We start from the raw sequence: 15,107 nt of genomic DNA on the forward strand, positions 1-15,107 counted from the left end.
AAGGTATGTTTTCCAGGCGGTAAAATGAGTAGAGTGATTGAGGCATTGAATATGAGGCGGGAACGAGCAAAAGAGTTAATTGTATTAATTGGTACGAATGATTTGAGAGAGAACAAAGAGCATGTCAAAATGAATGTCAGGAGACTGCTTGGAAAGATAAAGGAGAATAGTGTGACAGGAAGGGTGGTCAGTGTGTTGCCTAGGTATGATTGTGGTGAAATGAGGCGGAGAGCAAGGATTATGAATGATATTCTGGCTGAAATGTGTGAGGAGATGGGAGTACAGTTTGTTAATGTGTGGAATGAGTTTGAGGGACGAAGTGAGCTGTATGGGAGCGATGGACTGCATTTGAGTGGTTATGGTGTGAGTCGCTTGGAGAGACTGCTGCTGGAAGGTAGAGAAGTGAATAGAGAGAATGAATCAGATCGAGAGGGGAGTGATGTGGAAGAGCAGGAGAGTAAGACAGGAGAGATTGAAGGAGTGGAAGTGAGTGGTATGAGTATAGAAAATGAGAGAATGGGTGTGCAAGAGGAGCAGGGAAACGGCGAGGCTCAGGGTGGACAGGGATACACAGCGTGAGAAAGGTGGATGCTCCAAGAGGAGGTGAGAGAATGTGTAGGCAGGAAGGTAATGGGATGATCAGGGATCAAAAGGAAACAGATGGAATTGCAAAGGGTTCTAAAATGAAGAAGCAGAAAGGGAAATGGCCCCAGTCCAGCATGGAGAGATCACATCGAGTGAGTGGTATCAGTGGAACTAGCTGTAGATCCAGAAATGAGTTGTTGTGTTTGTATACCAATGCTAGAAGTATAAGAAACAAGGTGGATGAAATGGTTGCACTAATTGCATCTGTGCACCCAGAGATTGTCGGAATAAGTGAGACATGGTTAGATGAGGATGACATCCTGACAGGAATAGAGATGGAAAGGTATGATGTGTTTCGTGAGGATAGAAGGGGTAAAAAGGGAGGGGGAGTGCTATTGATGATAGAGAAAGAGTTATGTCCATACAAGGTAGAGATGCAAGAGGGAAATGGAGCCAGTGGTTTTGAGGCAGTATGGTGTGAGATAGAGGTGAATAGAATCAAATACTTGGTGGGATGTTGTTATAGACCTGGTAATGTGGATGGTGGTGATAGTGAAATGTATAGTCAAATAAGCCAAGCAAATAAGAAAAGGGTGATCATTATGGGTGATTTTAATTATGGCAATATAGACTGGAATGAAGAGAAAATGGAAGTAAAGAAAATGAGTTTCTTGAGTTTTTGAGGGATAACTAACTCAGACAGTATGTAACAGAGGGCACAAGAGGATTAAGGGTCTTGGACTTGGTCATCTCATCGGAGGATGTAATTATCAATGAGGTATCAAATCATCCACCAATTGGTGAAAGTGACCATGAGGTGATTACTTGGGTGGTTGCCAGCAGTGCAAGTACCCCTGTGAAAAAAGGGTATATGTGGAACTACAAGGGGAGTGATTATGAAGAGCTCAGGAGACAGCTTGCAGGTGTAGCATGGAATGAGGAGTTAGCTGGAAAAGAGATCAATGCAGCTTGGGGGATTTTCAAAAAATATTTAGTGGATGCAATGTCTAAATGTATACCATGGGTGAGAAGGTTAAATAAGTTAGGTGTGAGATGGATGAATAAAGAGATTAAGCATGCAATACAGAGAAAAAGGGCATTGTGGAGGCAGCATAAGAGAAGTGGAAGTAACCAATTTCATGAGTTCTACAAAGACCAGGCAAGGAGAGTGACTTGGTTGGTGAGAGTAGCTAAAGAGAGGTATGAACAGCAGTTAGCTAATGAAGCTAAAAAGAATCCTAGGGAGTTCTTTCGATATGTAGCCAGCAAAAGAAAGAATGATTATGGAAGGATGACATTGATTGGAGGAAATGGTATAAAGACAGCTGTTGCAGAATGTGTGGTGGAGATACTTAATGAGCAGTTCATAAAGATCTTTCAATCTTATGAATGTGACTTCATGGAGAGATTAAGAGCAGTTGATGATGGGGAGGAGAGACTGACTGTAAGTGAGCAAGAGGTGTTTGGGGAGTTGAGTAAACTAGATGTAAATAAGGCTGTGGGACTTGATAATATATCACCGTGTATTCTGAAGGAATGTGCCAGAGAGTTGACACCTGCCTTGACATATTTTTTTAATACGAGGCTTGCACTTGGTCAAGTCCCTAAAGAATGGAAGGAGGGCAAGATTGTGCCACTTCATAAAGGAGGTGATCGAACTCAAGCATCAAACTATAGGCCTATCTGTGTGTCAGGTGTTGTGGTTAAGTTGTTGGAGAAGCTTGTGAGAACTAGGATCCAGAGTTGGGTTGACAACAATGGTATAATCTTTGATGGACAGCATGGATTTGCTAAAGGGAGGTCGTGTTTTAGTAATCTACTTACTTATTACAATAAAGTGACTGCTTCCTTGGACAGAGGAGAAGGATACACAGTAATATACTTGGATTTTGCAAAAGCTTTTGATAGAGTACCTCGTGATAAGTTGACAGTCAAACTAGAGCAGATGGGGTTGGATATTAGATTAGTGCATTGGATTGGAGACTGGCTATCTGATAGGTATCAACAAGTTGTGTATGGGGGTGCAATATCCAGGAAAAGGAAAGTCACTAGTGGAGTGCCTCAGGGATCTGTTTTAGGGCCATTACTATTTAACTTGTATATTAATGATATTGGCGAAGATTTGGATGGAGATATTCAGTTGTTTGCAGATGATGCAAAGTTGGGACGAACCATAAAGAGTAGTGAAGATGTTGTGGCCTTGCAAGAAGACTTGAATAAATTGAGTGATTGGGCAAGCAAATGGGGATGCGAGTTCAATGTTACAAAATGTAAGGTTTTAAAATTTGGAAAACAAAGATGGGATGCAGAATCTATGCTTGGTGAGAATATATTGTTGGAAGTAGAGGAAATAAGAGATCTGGGAGTGATAGTGGATAAGGATCTAAAATTTAGGGGACACATCGCCAAAACTGTGAAGACAACACAAAGACTTCTGGGAATGATGAGGAGGACACTGACGTGTAGAAGTAGGGAGATTCTTGTTCCATTGTATAAGGCTTTGATTAGGCCACACATGGACTATTGTGCCCAGATTTGGTCACCTGGTTTTCAGAAGGATGAAGAGATGTTGGAAAGGGTCCAAAGGCGACTGACTAAGGTAGTTTCTGACCTCTGGAATGTTGAGTATGAGGAAAGATTGAAAAGATGTAATTTGCAGAGTCTAGTGGAGAGAAGGAAGAGGGGAGATATGATAGAGACCTACAAGTTGGTAAGGGGTTGTTATAGGATCAATGGTGGAGAAGTTCTACAGAGAATAGTGGGAGATCAGGGGAGAACCAGAGGTCATACCTGGAAACTGTATAAAGAGGGTGTGAGTAGGGGAGTGAGAGGCAGGTTTTTTTCGTGCAGAGTTGTGAATGATTGGAATGCCTTGCCTGAGAGCGTGGTGTCTGCAAGGAGTTTGAATGTGTTTAAGACCCGGTATGATGAGATGTGTGTGAGATAAAAGGACCTCCTAGATGAGTCTTTGACTCCATGAGGTCTTGTTTAATAATAATAATAATAATAATAATAATAAAGTGTGATTAACCACCCAACTGGTCAAGACATACATACATAAACGTCCAAGTTACCATGGATGAGAAGTGAAGAGCAATTTCGGTAAGTTATGTATATATATATGTTAGCAGGTTACAAAGTTGTTGACATAAGCAACAGGTTATGTCACTGTATCTATTGAACAATGGCAATGGACATATCTATAAAATAGACAGTGCGGAAACCAACCATCTGTGAGAGAAGTTGTCAGTTGAACTGTTCTCTTCTGAATAGCATACGAATTTTTAGAGAGTTTTTAAGTGCATTATGTGATATGTGAGAACAAGTTGGTTTCAGAAAGAACTTCAGTACAATAGATCATATTCAATCAATTAGCCTGCTTATTGAAAAATGCTTATAAATACAACCTTCATCTTCACATGGCCTTCATAGATTTTAAAAAAGCTTTTGATTGCATAAAAACATCATCAATAATAGAAGCTCTTAGAGATTATGGTACTTAAAAACAATTTATTAATATAATAAAATATATTTATGGAAATGCTACATCAAATATCATTATTAATGAAATAAGCAAAAAATTTCACATAAATCAAGGAAAAAGGCAAGGAGACACCATTTCTCCCAAACTCTTCACATTAACATGGGAACATATGATTTGTAATTTAGAATGGTCCAATGGAATTAAATTAAATAACCTAAGATTTGCTGATGATATAATTATTATTGCAAACAATATGAAAGATTTAAAAGAAATGAGTGAAGATCTAACAACTAAATTATTAGAAACTGGATTAAACATTAATTCTGAGAAAAACAAAATAATAACAAACTGAAAAGGATACAATGAAAGACACAATGTTAAGGTAAACAATAAAGAAATTGAAATAGTAGATGAGTATGTATATTTAGGAAAAGTGTTAACAATGAAAAAATAAGGAGTCATGGAAGAAGTGAATAGAATAGGAATGGGATGGGCAGCTTTTCGAAAATTGAAGAGATTTTTAAGCAGCAAAATAAAACCTGAGAACAGAGCAAGACTGTTCGACCAATCTGTATTGCCGGTTATGATATATGGAGCAGAAACCTGGCCAGTCAAAGAGGGAATAATAGATAAAATGCAAAAAAACAGAAAGAATGAAAAGATGTTTGTTAAATATAAGACTCAGAGATAAAATGAAGAAATAAGAGCAAAAACAAAATTTTTAGATATTGGAGAAAACATACTTCGAAAGAAATGGAAATGGGATGGACACATTACAAAAGATGGACAAACGTTTTACTGGAGTGGCAGCCATATGAACATAGAAGATAAGCTGGAAGACCTTGAAAGAAGATGGTCAGATAATAAAACAAAAAACAATTGGAACTCATTGGCACCAACAAGCTCAGGATAGAAACAGATGGAGAGAATTAGGAGACACCTATAAGTGGCTATAAAAAGGGTTAAAAGAAAAAGAGGAAGCAACTGGAAAGATTAAAAGTAATGTTTGAGTAAATGTAAACTTTTTTAAAAGCTAAGGATGCTTCAGAATATAATATGATTATTCCAGTAAGAGTCAGTCTAAGATGAAAGATTTGGTCTTGTTTAAGTTTGGCTGATTTTGCTCCTGGACCATGAGCAAAGTCAGAAATTTTAACTACAGCAGCATAAATTGGATAGATGAAACAATTCTTGTAATTCTCGAAGGACAAATGTCTCAGGCAACACGAGAACCAATAGATTTGGATTTGATTGTAACTAAGATGTCATGCTTGCCTCTAGCTGATGAGAGTAACTAAGTATTCTTGAAGGATGAACAGATATGCAGAAGTATCAAGGAGAAAGGAAGTTATGTGGAATTATTATTATTGTCTGGATACCACCATAGAGTCCTAAACCTCATTGTGGGAGACTCAAACTATCAACACAATATCTATTGTATCTCTCCTTGAAACCATTAATAAAGAATGTTAATTTATTTTAATGGCGTTGATTACAACACAGAATGATAAGAAAATAATTAATATTTATTAACTTATTTGCTGATATTTTGCTGGTATTATATCCAGAATCTTCACAGCACAAGAACAGTTTGTCACAGTACATGAAGCAACAACAATTTGGTATAACAGTGGGGCTAGTTTAAAAAATTGTCATGGACAACATAAGGAACTAAAGTCCTAATTGGTGCCATCGATGTTGGAAAAAGCAAGTACTAATTAGATCCTAAAATGACTTCTCCCAGATTTTATATAGAATTCTCTCAGAATTTATATGGCTGTATAAATTCTCCCAGAATTTATACAGTATGTTTTAATGCTACTGTCGATTTCAAAAACAGTCTCTCTGACTTATATTGACTTCTGCATAGCACTTTTGTTTTCTTCCAATTGATCCTGTGTGAAGGGATATCCAAGGTATGGTCTGCTAGACCCGACTTGCCATCATGATTTCATGATTAGTGCTGAATGTATTTTTTTTATGTTCACCATGGTGGATGTCAATAGTTGTTCCTGTCTGTCCATAGTAAGTCAAGTCACAAGAACAGGGCACTTCATAAACTCCTGGATATGATAAAGAAGAGAGCTTTTCCTTGCGTGAATGGATGAGATTTGCCAATTTGACATATGGTGCATAGGTGATATTTATTAAGCACTTTAGATATCTTTTCAGATGTGTCTTGAATGTATGGGATGGTAACAGTTTTGCTGTGGTCTTGTGTGACAGGCAATGGAGGTGATTTTTGGAGAGCATTTAATATTTTTTCTATTCTATTCTATGAGGGTTATAGCCATTGGCTAAGAAAGTGTGACACAAGTGAGTTCAGTGGTAAGCATTGTCATTGGTACAGATAGCTCTAGCTCTGTGAATTAGTGCTTTTAGGATACACCATACTGTTGAACTGGATGATGGTGTGAATGTTTGTGCAAATATCATTAATAAACAAAGTATCACAATTGACTCTGGCAATTCATTCCATTCTTTCACCACTCTCCAAGTGAAAAATCTAGTCCTTGCATCCTTGCTTACTACAGTCTTACCCAACTTCTGGAGAAGGCCTCTTGTCCTACCCCCCTCTAGCCAAGTTCCGAAATATTTCCAATGTATTAATCTTTGATTTTTCTATGATTTTAGAAATCAGCATGGGGGAGATCACAGATGGAATAATTTGAAAGGATAAACATCAGCAATGCATGGAAGCTAGTTAGAAATATTTTTAGAAGCAAATTGCATACCTCAAGTTAAAACAAGATGATAAAGATATAAAAAGATAAGATTCGGTGTAAAGTAGATAACTAATAAAATCAAACAGGAACTACAGATGAAAAAGATGTCACAGAAAAAGTATAAAGAGAGAGAGAAAGTCCATGAGAAATATAAGTTTCAAGTCAGGAAGTGATTAGTATAACAAGGAAGTAGGAGTAGAAATAATTGTGGACAAATGACTTGTTCGATGAAAATGGGGACTGAGTGTCAAATGCTAAAGACACAGTGGAGTTCTTTAATAATAACTTTACTGATGTATTTCATCCTGGAAAATCAAATTTTTATTCCTAAGGAATTGGAGGCTGAAGGTTAAGAAGTACATGAGAAGAAAGTATTTGACATACAAAGTTCCAGAAATCAATAAGACAGTGTGACTAGAAGTTTTAAGACAATATACTAAGGAATTAAAGCTCCACTGACTTGGCTGTCAGTCTAATTACTGTTCACAATGAGGGTAAAATAGTACCATTATTAAATAAGGGTGGTGGAAGAATGGAAGCATCAAGATTATGGGAGATCATATTCTAAATTAATGGATGAGGATAATATCATCTGTAATAGCTAGCATGGATTTGTCAAGAGGCACTCTTGTTTCAGTAATATGCTTGTCTTTTTATAGACAAGTAACAAGAGTGGTTAATGAGTGAAAGGCCTATACTGTTTTTTTTCCCTCAAAAACATCTGACAGAGTGCTACATAAGTATATATTCAAGTTACAGCATATAGGGTTTAGATATCTGGTTTGAGAACTGAATTAGAAATTCGCTCTATGATAAGATATCAGAGAGTTGTGTTTGAGGAACCAGTATCAAGGAATGTTACAAATGAGTCCCACACAACTCATTTACTATACTACTGACATTTTAAATTATAAGTTGATAATCTTTGTGTGTGTGTGATAGTGTGTAACTCCCACAATGAATCCCTGACTCCATGGAGATCTAATGTTAATGATAATAAACACAATTTTCATGTATATTATATAACATCAAGGTGCATTTGATTTGGTAAGGACTATTAAAATAATCAGAAGTGTACTGTTTTATTAATAAATATTTATATCTATCATATCAACCATAATGTGTTTTACATGTCAATAAATGTGGGGGATACAAAGTGACACTTGAAATGACATTTAGATACATATGAAATCTCATGGATATAAAGCAGAAAATCAATATAGTGCTTCAGATGATCAAATGCATTATGCATTATTTAACATGCAAATTGCTGTTTAATTAAACTAATTTTAGGAATGAAAGTTGTTAATTTCATCTTTAACACTATAAATGCTTTATAGAAAGTGCAGTTATTTATCACTGTGGTTGATTATGATCGGATTGGTACATCGGAACCAATTGGTAAAGTGGTGCTTGGAAGTAAAGAAACTGGTACACAGCTGCGCCACTGGATGGATATGCTTGCTTCCCCAAGACGCCCAATTGCTCAGTGGCATTCCCTTAAAGACCCAAGTGACAGCAGTGATAATTAATGCAATAGTAAGTCATTTTATCTTAATAATAGCAATTCTTATGAACTGTCTGTTCCTCTAATAATGAATAGTATTCTAACTTTTTGTAACCATTTTAGCAGGAGGCAGCTGAAACTGAGTTACATGTTGAGATTTTAAGAGCTGAAAGATAAATCAATTATGGCTAATTATTTTTTGTGGGTTATTATTTTTGAGTGTTGCTTATGTGATTTTAAAAGCTATTATTTTTGTTATAAGAATACAGTATTTTCCATTGTTGCATTCTTATGTATCATTCATACCATATGTACCCTCATTTGTATTTGCAACAACCTTAACTCACTGCCATCATTCTTCTTACCACACTTCTGGTACAAGTGCCCACCACTTTTGCTTTCTTTCCACAATGCTTTCACTCTAGAAAGCTAACATTCACACACTGCAGTAAACATTAGCTATCTAGAGTGAAAGCATTGTGGAAAGAAAGCAAAAGTGGTGGGCACTTGTACCAGAAGCGTGGAAGAGTAAGAAGAATGATAGCAGTGAGTTAAGGTTGTTGCAAATACAAGTGAGGGTACATATGGTACGAGTGATACATAAGAATGGAAAATAAAGAGAATAACAAGATGGACAGCATGCTTATGTGGAGTTCTCCACCAAACAAAATGTATATAGAACATATTGAATGATATGGCACAGAAGTGAAAGAAGGGAGGGGGACTATGAGGGGAAAGAAGGCAGAGATGAAACAACAAAAGAGAGAATAAGGATTAAATTTTGTATGCTAATTCAATGATAAGAGATGTGTGTGACAAAATGATTTTCCCTGGAGTCAAGATTAAGGATATTTATGATGCTGTAAAAATAGAGGGAAAGAGATGATTATTTTGGCTGGTAACTAATGATCTAAAAAATTACAAGTGTGGTATACAAGAAGATGTTTAAACACTGCTAGTATAAACAAATAAGAAGAGTGAGAAAGTAAAAATTTTCTGAGGGTGTTTGCTATGGTATGAGAAGGCTAGCTGCGATATAGATGACTCATGACTGTGAATAAATCAGTGCACAGGAGGAATGGTATAGAGTAAGTGGATATGTACATTGAGTTTGATTGATGGAAGGACTTATATAAGGATGGTTTGCATTTGAATGGATTCATAGTTAAGCATCTTCGTGTTTTTTGAGAGTTCAGAACCACAGAGTCATGGAAACAATAATGCATAAGGAGGAAGGATGTAGGTGAGTGCAGACCTCTGCTCAATCAGTATCAGCAATGTCAGCTTGGAAAGACCTGAGCTCGAACTTTTATAAGACTTTCAAAATAAGTTCATTTTAAAACTTTACACTTTGCAAAACTGAACTGGTATCCTGCCCACACAGTCTATTCAAGTTTTCTTGTAAACCTACATCTGCTCCACTCCTCATAGTTCTTCCCAGCTTTGCATTATCAACCACTGCACATCTCCTATTCAAACCTTTACCATTATCATTAACATATAAGTTGAACAATAATGACTGCAAAACTCCTCTTTGGGGCACACTAAGTGTCCCCTCATACACAGTCTATTTATACCTATCAGATAGCTATTATCCAACCTCATCTGCTCTACTTTAATTACCAACTTTCCAATCCATCAGAGGCCATTTGCAAAATTCAAAGATACTGCTATTTATACATTTCCCTTGTCCACTGCATTACTGTAATATATAAGACTGTGTTTTAGCAATCTCCATTTAACAAACATCAAAGAGAATGCTGTAATTGTCAAACTAATGATCTTGGCTCTCACTAATCTCACCAATATTTTGATCACAACTCCAGAAACACAGACAGTCTTATCTCCTTTATGAAGAACAATTTTGTCCACTTTACACTCCTTTGGAACTTGGCTCATTGTAAGATCATGTTAATAGGCAGCTATGCCACCTGATTCCCTCAAAGTGTGCAATAATATGTCATCAAGTCTGCTCAATTTCCCATATACTTCTTGCTTGCTCACCATCAGTCTCACAAGGATGAAATATCTTCGAGTTATTCATTTAATATCTGATCTGTGTCCTTCACAGGGGTTATCATTCTACTATTTTCCATAATCAATTTTCAATTGGCTACATATTAAAGAAACTCCCTGAAATTTCTTTTTTATAGCCTCATTAGGTAATTGCTGTCTTTACCAAGGAGTTACCTTCCTGGCTTGCTCTTTGTAACAGTGACTGGATTATTACCTCTTCTCTTATGCTGCCTCCACAATAATGTCACTTTTTGCAGGCTTTCAGATGCATTCAGACATTGCTTCAGCTAAATAGTTCTTGAATAGTGCCATCAGCATTAGTCTTTTTCTCATTCAGTTCTTCATTCTATGATATAGCACCAAACTGTCTCCTGAGTTTTGCATAATCACAGATTTTTTGCTCCACGTGAATCCTTTCTTCATACAGCTGGCTACTACCATCTTATGGTTAACCTTATCAACTGAAGGGAAGGGCCACAACCCAGACTAGTTTCGACCTTTATTGAGGTCTCTTCAGTGGGAGTCAGGCCCAAAACGGAGCCAGAGCCAGGTCCAAAACAGGTCGAAACTAGTCTGGGTTGTGGCCCTTCCCTTAATGCATAACATTAGACATATCCGCAAGGAGATGTGTTTTGCATTATGGGAGATACTGAGATAGGAGTGTTGGTATCTTGCTCCACCTTTGCAAGGAGTGCCATGGTGTTGTACCACCTTACCCCAGTCGTGAAAATACTTTCAGGCGCAAACTTTGTTTGCTCACACTTGGATAAAGGATTAAACTAAATTTATTATACTCTAACCAAGTGAAAAATAAACTTTCAACATCTTTCTCTAAATCCAGAGTAATTTATTAAAAAAGGGTGGCACACCATTTTGGCAACTCCTATAGGTAGAGATAACCTGCTAATGCTTCTGCCTGGTATCTCCACTTGGGCCTGGCTCCCACTGAAGAGACCTCAATAAAGGTCGAAACTAGTCTGGGTTGTGGCCCTTCCCTTAATGCATAACATTAGACATATCCGCAAGGAGATGTGTTTTGCATTATGGGAGATACTGAGATAGGAGTGTTGGTAGCTTGCTCCACCTTTGCAAGGAGTGCCCTGGTGTTGTACCACCTTACCCCAGTCCTGAAGATACTTTCAGGTGCAAACTTTGTTTGCTCACACTTGGATAAAGGATTAAACTAAATTTATTATCCTCCAAATTCTCTAATCTGATTTAAGGAAGCATCATAGTCCATTAGCATGTCACACTTCCTCCATACCCATACTCGCTCACCTGTCTCATTCAACCTATTCATATAACATTCTCAACATCTCCCATGCACAAATGTTGCATTCATGACAACGTATCTTTTTTATAGCCTCATTAGAAAGAATTTGAAAAATTGACACCACTCATGTTATTTGTGAGTAGTATGGATTTTTCAAGGATCAAAACTGAGCCATGTAAAAACTCCACTCTCACTGTTCATTTTGTCTCATATAGATGACAAAGGAATACACAGAAATTAATCTAATTGCATTATCAATCCTGGCATCACATGATGAAATTCAATTTAAATCTACGTTGCAGCCTCTAAAACAATGATCTTCCTATGCTTGCACTCTAACAGAAAAACTGGCTACTCTTGCTACATTAGACAATATTGAAATGATACTACTTTTCATCTACCATTACAACAAGGGTTCAAATCAGTCTGCACTTAAGAGTCCAAATCTATTATCATCCTCTCAAATTGCATCATCAGCAGAAAGCTTGATGTTACCTTCTAGCCCTTTAATCTTTAATATACAAAGGGAAACTTGCTGCTAGAGGATGGAAGTGATAGTTAAGTGGAGTGATAATTAACTAATTTTTTGCATTATTATATTTATAAGTGTTTGTTTCTTTAACTTTAAGGGTAGGCTGCTTAATTTTGTGGTTTTTAAAGCTTTTATTTTAGTTCTGTTGTATGCAGTATTATGCATCATGACACCAACACATAAAAAATTGCAGACGATTTCAACATGTGTGATTTTGTTCACCTCAGCATAAGCATTTCATAGAATGAAACTGGAGAGTGTGTGTGTGTGTGTGTGTCTCATAAGTGTTTTCTGAGCAAATGTCAGAAATGACGACAGTAAAGAATGATAGCTGAAATATAAAATACGTAAAAATGTGATTAGTGAGGATGACATTACAAGCAGTGCGAGTGCCTGTAAATGAAACGGTGGAAAACGAAGAGCCAGATGGTAATGGAAAAGATAACGCACTTGGGCAGAGTTATACACACAGAACAGAATGTGAGATTGAGTGGTTGGAGTATTGCCTGGTGGATTGTTTGGCACAGTAGAAAAAGAAGGGGTGGGGGAAAGATAGAAAAGCAGAGTATGAAAGAGTGACAGCAGAACAATAAGGATTGAATTTTGCATGGCAATTCAGTATGAAAGAGTTGCATGTAAAAGAGAAGAGTGAGAATGTAAAAGTTGTGAGTGTTTCTGTAGTATGATAGGCAAGCTGAGAGCTCTGTCTCATGAGTCAGTACAGGATGAATAGTGTAGTTTGTGGATGTATGAAGTGAATCTGATAGAAGGAAGGATTTATATAAGGATGGCTTCCATTTGAATGCATTTGAGGTAAGAAGTCTTGAGAAAAATGTTTCTCAGGTAAACTAGAATGTTTAGGGGTAATACAAGTGAGCATGGGTCCACATCACCTAGAAGTTAATAAGTGGGAGGGTGATCCCATGATGCTAAATATAGCATTCCAGATTCTTAATTTTAATGGGTTAAGCAACGTGCGAAATTCCATGCACATGTGACCTTTCTTATATTGGACAGACTTCTAGAAGTCTTGAAATAAGACAGAAAGAACATGTGGGGGATGTCAATCACAACAGAATCATTACATCAGGTTTAGCTCATCATTTTTCAACTTCCAACCACGTTATAGACTGGAAAAACAGCTCTATGCCTTACATTGAAGATGACTATAGACATCGAACTTTCAAAGAAGCAGCAGTAGTACTATGCACAGGCAATAATTTAAATAGAAATCAGGGTATGAACCTAAGGACATGTGGAAAAACCTCATCTCTTATCTCAACTCAACAGAACTACAATTAGTGAACAACCATGTGATGCGTAGTCATGTACTTGATACTGACTGAAGCATCTGAATGCATGTATGCTATACCACATGAAATATCAAATGAAGCTGCTTGACAGTTACTAGCGTTTCTGTATTCATTTAGTTTTTGCATTTGTATTAGCACAGTTACAGCCTTGAGAAAGCTAGTCAGAAGCTAGCGAAAGTAGTTGGCTATTTGGATGATCTTTATTATAAAACTTATGGTCTCATTAAAATAAAGTTTTACCATTTGAGTTACTTAAAAGATTTTATAGGAGTGATGCAGAGGAAATGTTTCAGCACTTGGCTAGAGGAAAAGAGCAAGAGGCCATTCCTTCCCTGGAATATAATAAATTTAGTTTAATCCTTTATCCAAGTGGGTGCAAACAAAGTTTGCACCCGAAAGTATCTTCAGGACCGGGGTAAAGTGGTACAACACTGGGAAACTTCTTGCAAAGGTGGAGCAAGATACCAACACTCCTATCTCAGTATCTCCCATAATGCAAAACACATTTCCTTGTGGATATGTATAATGTTATGCACTAAGGGAAGGGCCACTACCCAGACTAGTTCTGACCTTTATTGGGGTCTCTTCAGTGGGAGCAAGGCCCAAGTGGAGATACCAAGGTAGAAGCATTAGCAAGGTCATCTCCTCCTATAGGAGCTGCCAAATGGTGTGCCACCTTTTTTATTAAATTACTCTGGATTTAGAGAAAGATGTTGAAAGTTTATTTTTCACTTGGTCAGACTATAATAAATTTAGTTTAATCCTTTATCCAAGTGTGTGCAAACAAAGTTTGCACCTGATAGTATCTTCAGGACTGGGGTAAATGCAGTCCTGAAGATACTATCAGGCGCAAAGTCTGTTTGCACACACTTGGATAAAGGATTAAACTAAATTTATTATAGTCTGACCAAGTGAAAAATAAACTTTCAACACCCTTCCCTGGAAGTTGGGTAAGTAAGAGTGTAGTTAGCAAGGGCATGAGGACTAGATATTTCTCTTGGAGAGTGTTGAATGAATGGAATGGATTGCTTGCATCAGTTGTGATGCAGGCAATCCATTCCATTCCATAGAGTCTTAAGACTCCATGTAGGTTCCTGTGTAATAATAACTGGACTGTAGAGATGCATTTGACATAGTTACACTGTTCTTTTTTATCATATGTATATTATAATATTTTTTATTCACTAGAAGTCAGTCTAGTGTAAATGAATAACAAAACAGCTTTATCTCTTTTTCTTATTCATATGTGTTTCCCTGATGATGACCTTCATCACCATCAGGAAAACATCTAGTATTATTTTCTTAATTGTAAGTGTAAAGTACCGTATTTTTCTGATGATAAGATGAACCCCAGATTTATGAGACAATATTTTATTATATAAAGATAGTTACAAATTCTTACTTAATTTTTATTTATTGTTACAATCATTTGTATTAGCAATATTCAGTTCATCTTCACTCTCGGTACTATCACTGGTCTCGTTAATGTCACTGTTTGTATTACTTTCGCCTGAACTATTGTTGTCACTCCCTTCAAAAACTGCGTCATCTTTGGTACCATCAATTGCATTACTTATCCTGCATTCTTAAATGACTTTATAATCATCTCTTCTTTCACAGCTTCCCATGGATTTTTCACCCAAGTATACTTCTGAAATTGTTGGCCGTTTC

At 36.8% G+C, this 15,107-nt stretch overlaps 1 protein-coding gene across 4 annotated transcripts in view; it reads left to right on the plus strand.

Annotated features, from left to right (window-relative positions):
- Positions 1 to 15,107, plus strand: part of LOC150102796 (synaptotagmin-1-like) — a 277,762-nt gene that overhangs the window by 245,955 nt on the left and 16,700 nt on the right. For all 4 annotated transcript variants that reach the window (XM_090398670.1, XM_090398669.1, XM_090398668.1 and 1 more), the window contains one exon: positions 8,136 to 8,334. In XM_090398670.1, coding sequence (XP_090254796.1) covers positions 8,136 to 8,327 — 192 coding nt within the window. In that variant the 3' untranslated portion in view covers positions 8,328 to 8,334. The remainder of the gene's footprint in view (positions 1 to 8,135; positions 8,335 to 15,107) is intronic.

Source organism: Typopeltis vanoorti, chromosome 10 (assembly GCF_054136105.1).
Source record: "Typopeltis vanoorti isolate ZY-2024b chromosome 10, IOZ_Tvanoo_1.0, whole genome shotgun sequence".
Classification (NCBI taxonomy): Eukaryota; Metazoa; Arthropoda; class Arachnida; order Uropygi; family Thelyphonidae; genus Typopeltis; species Typopeltis vanoorti.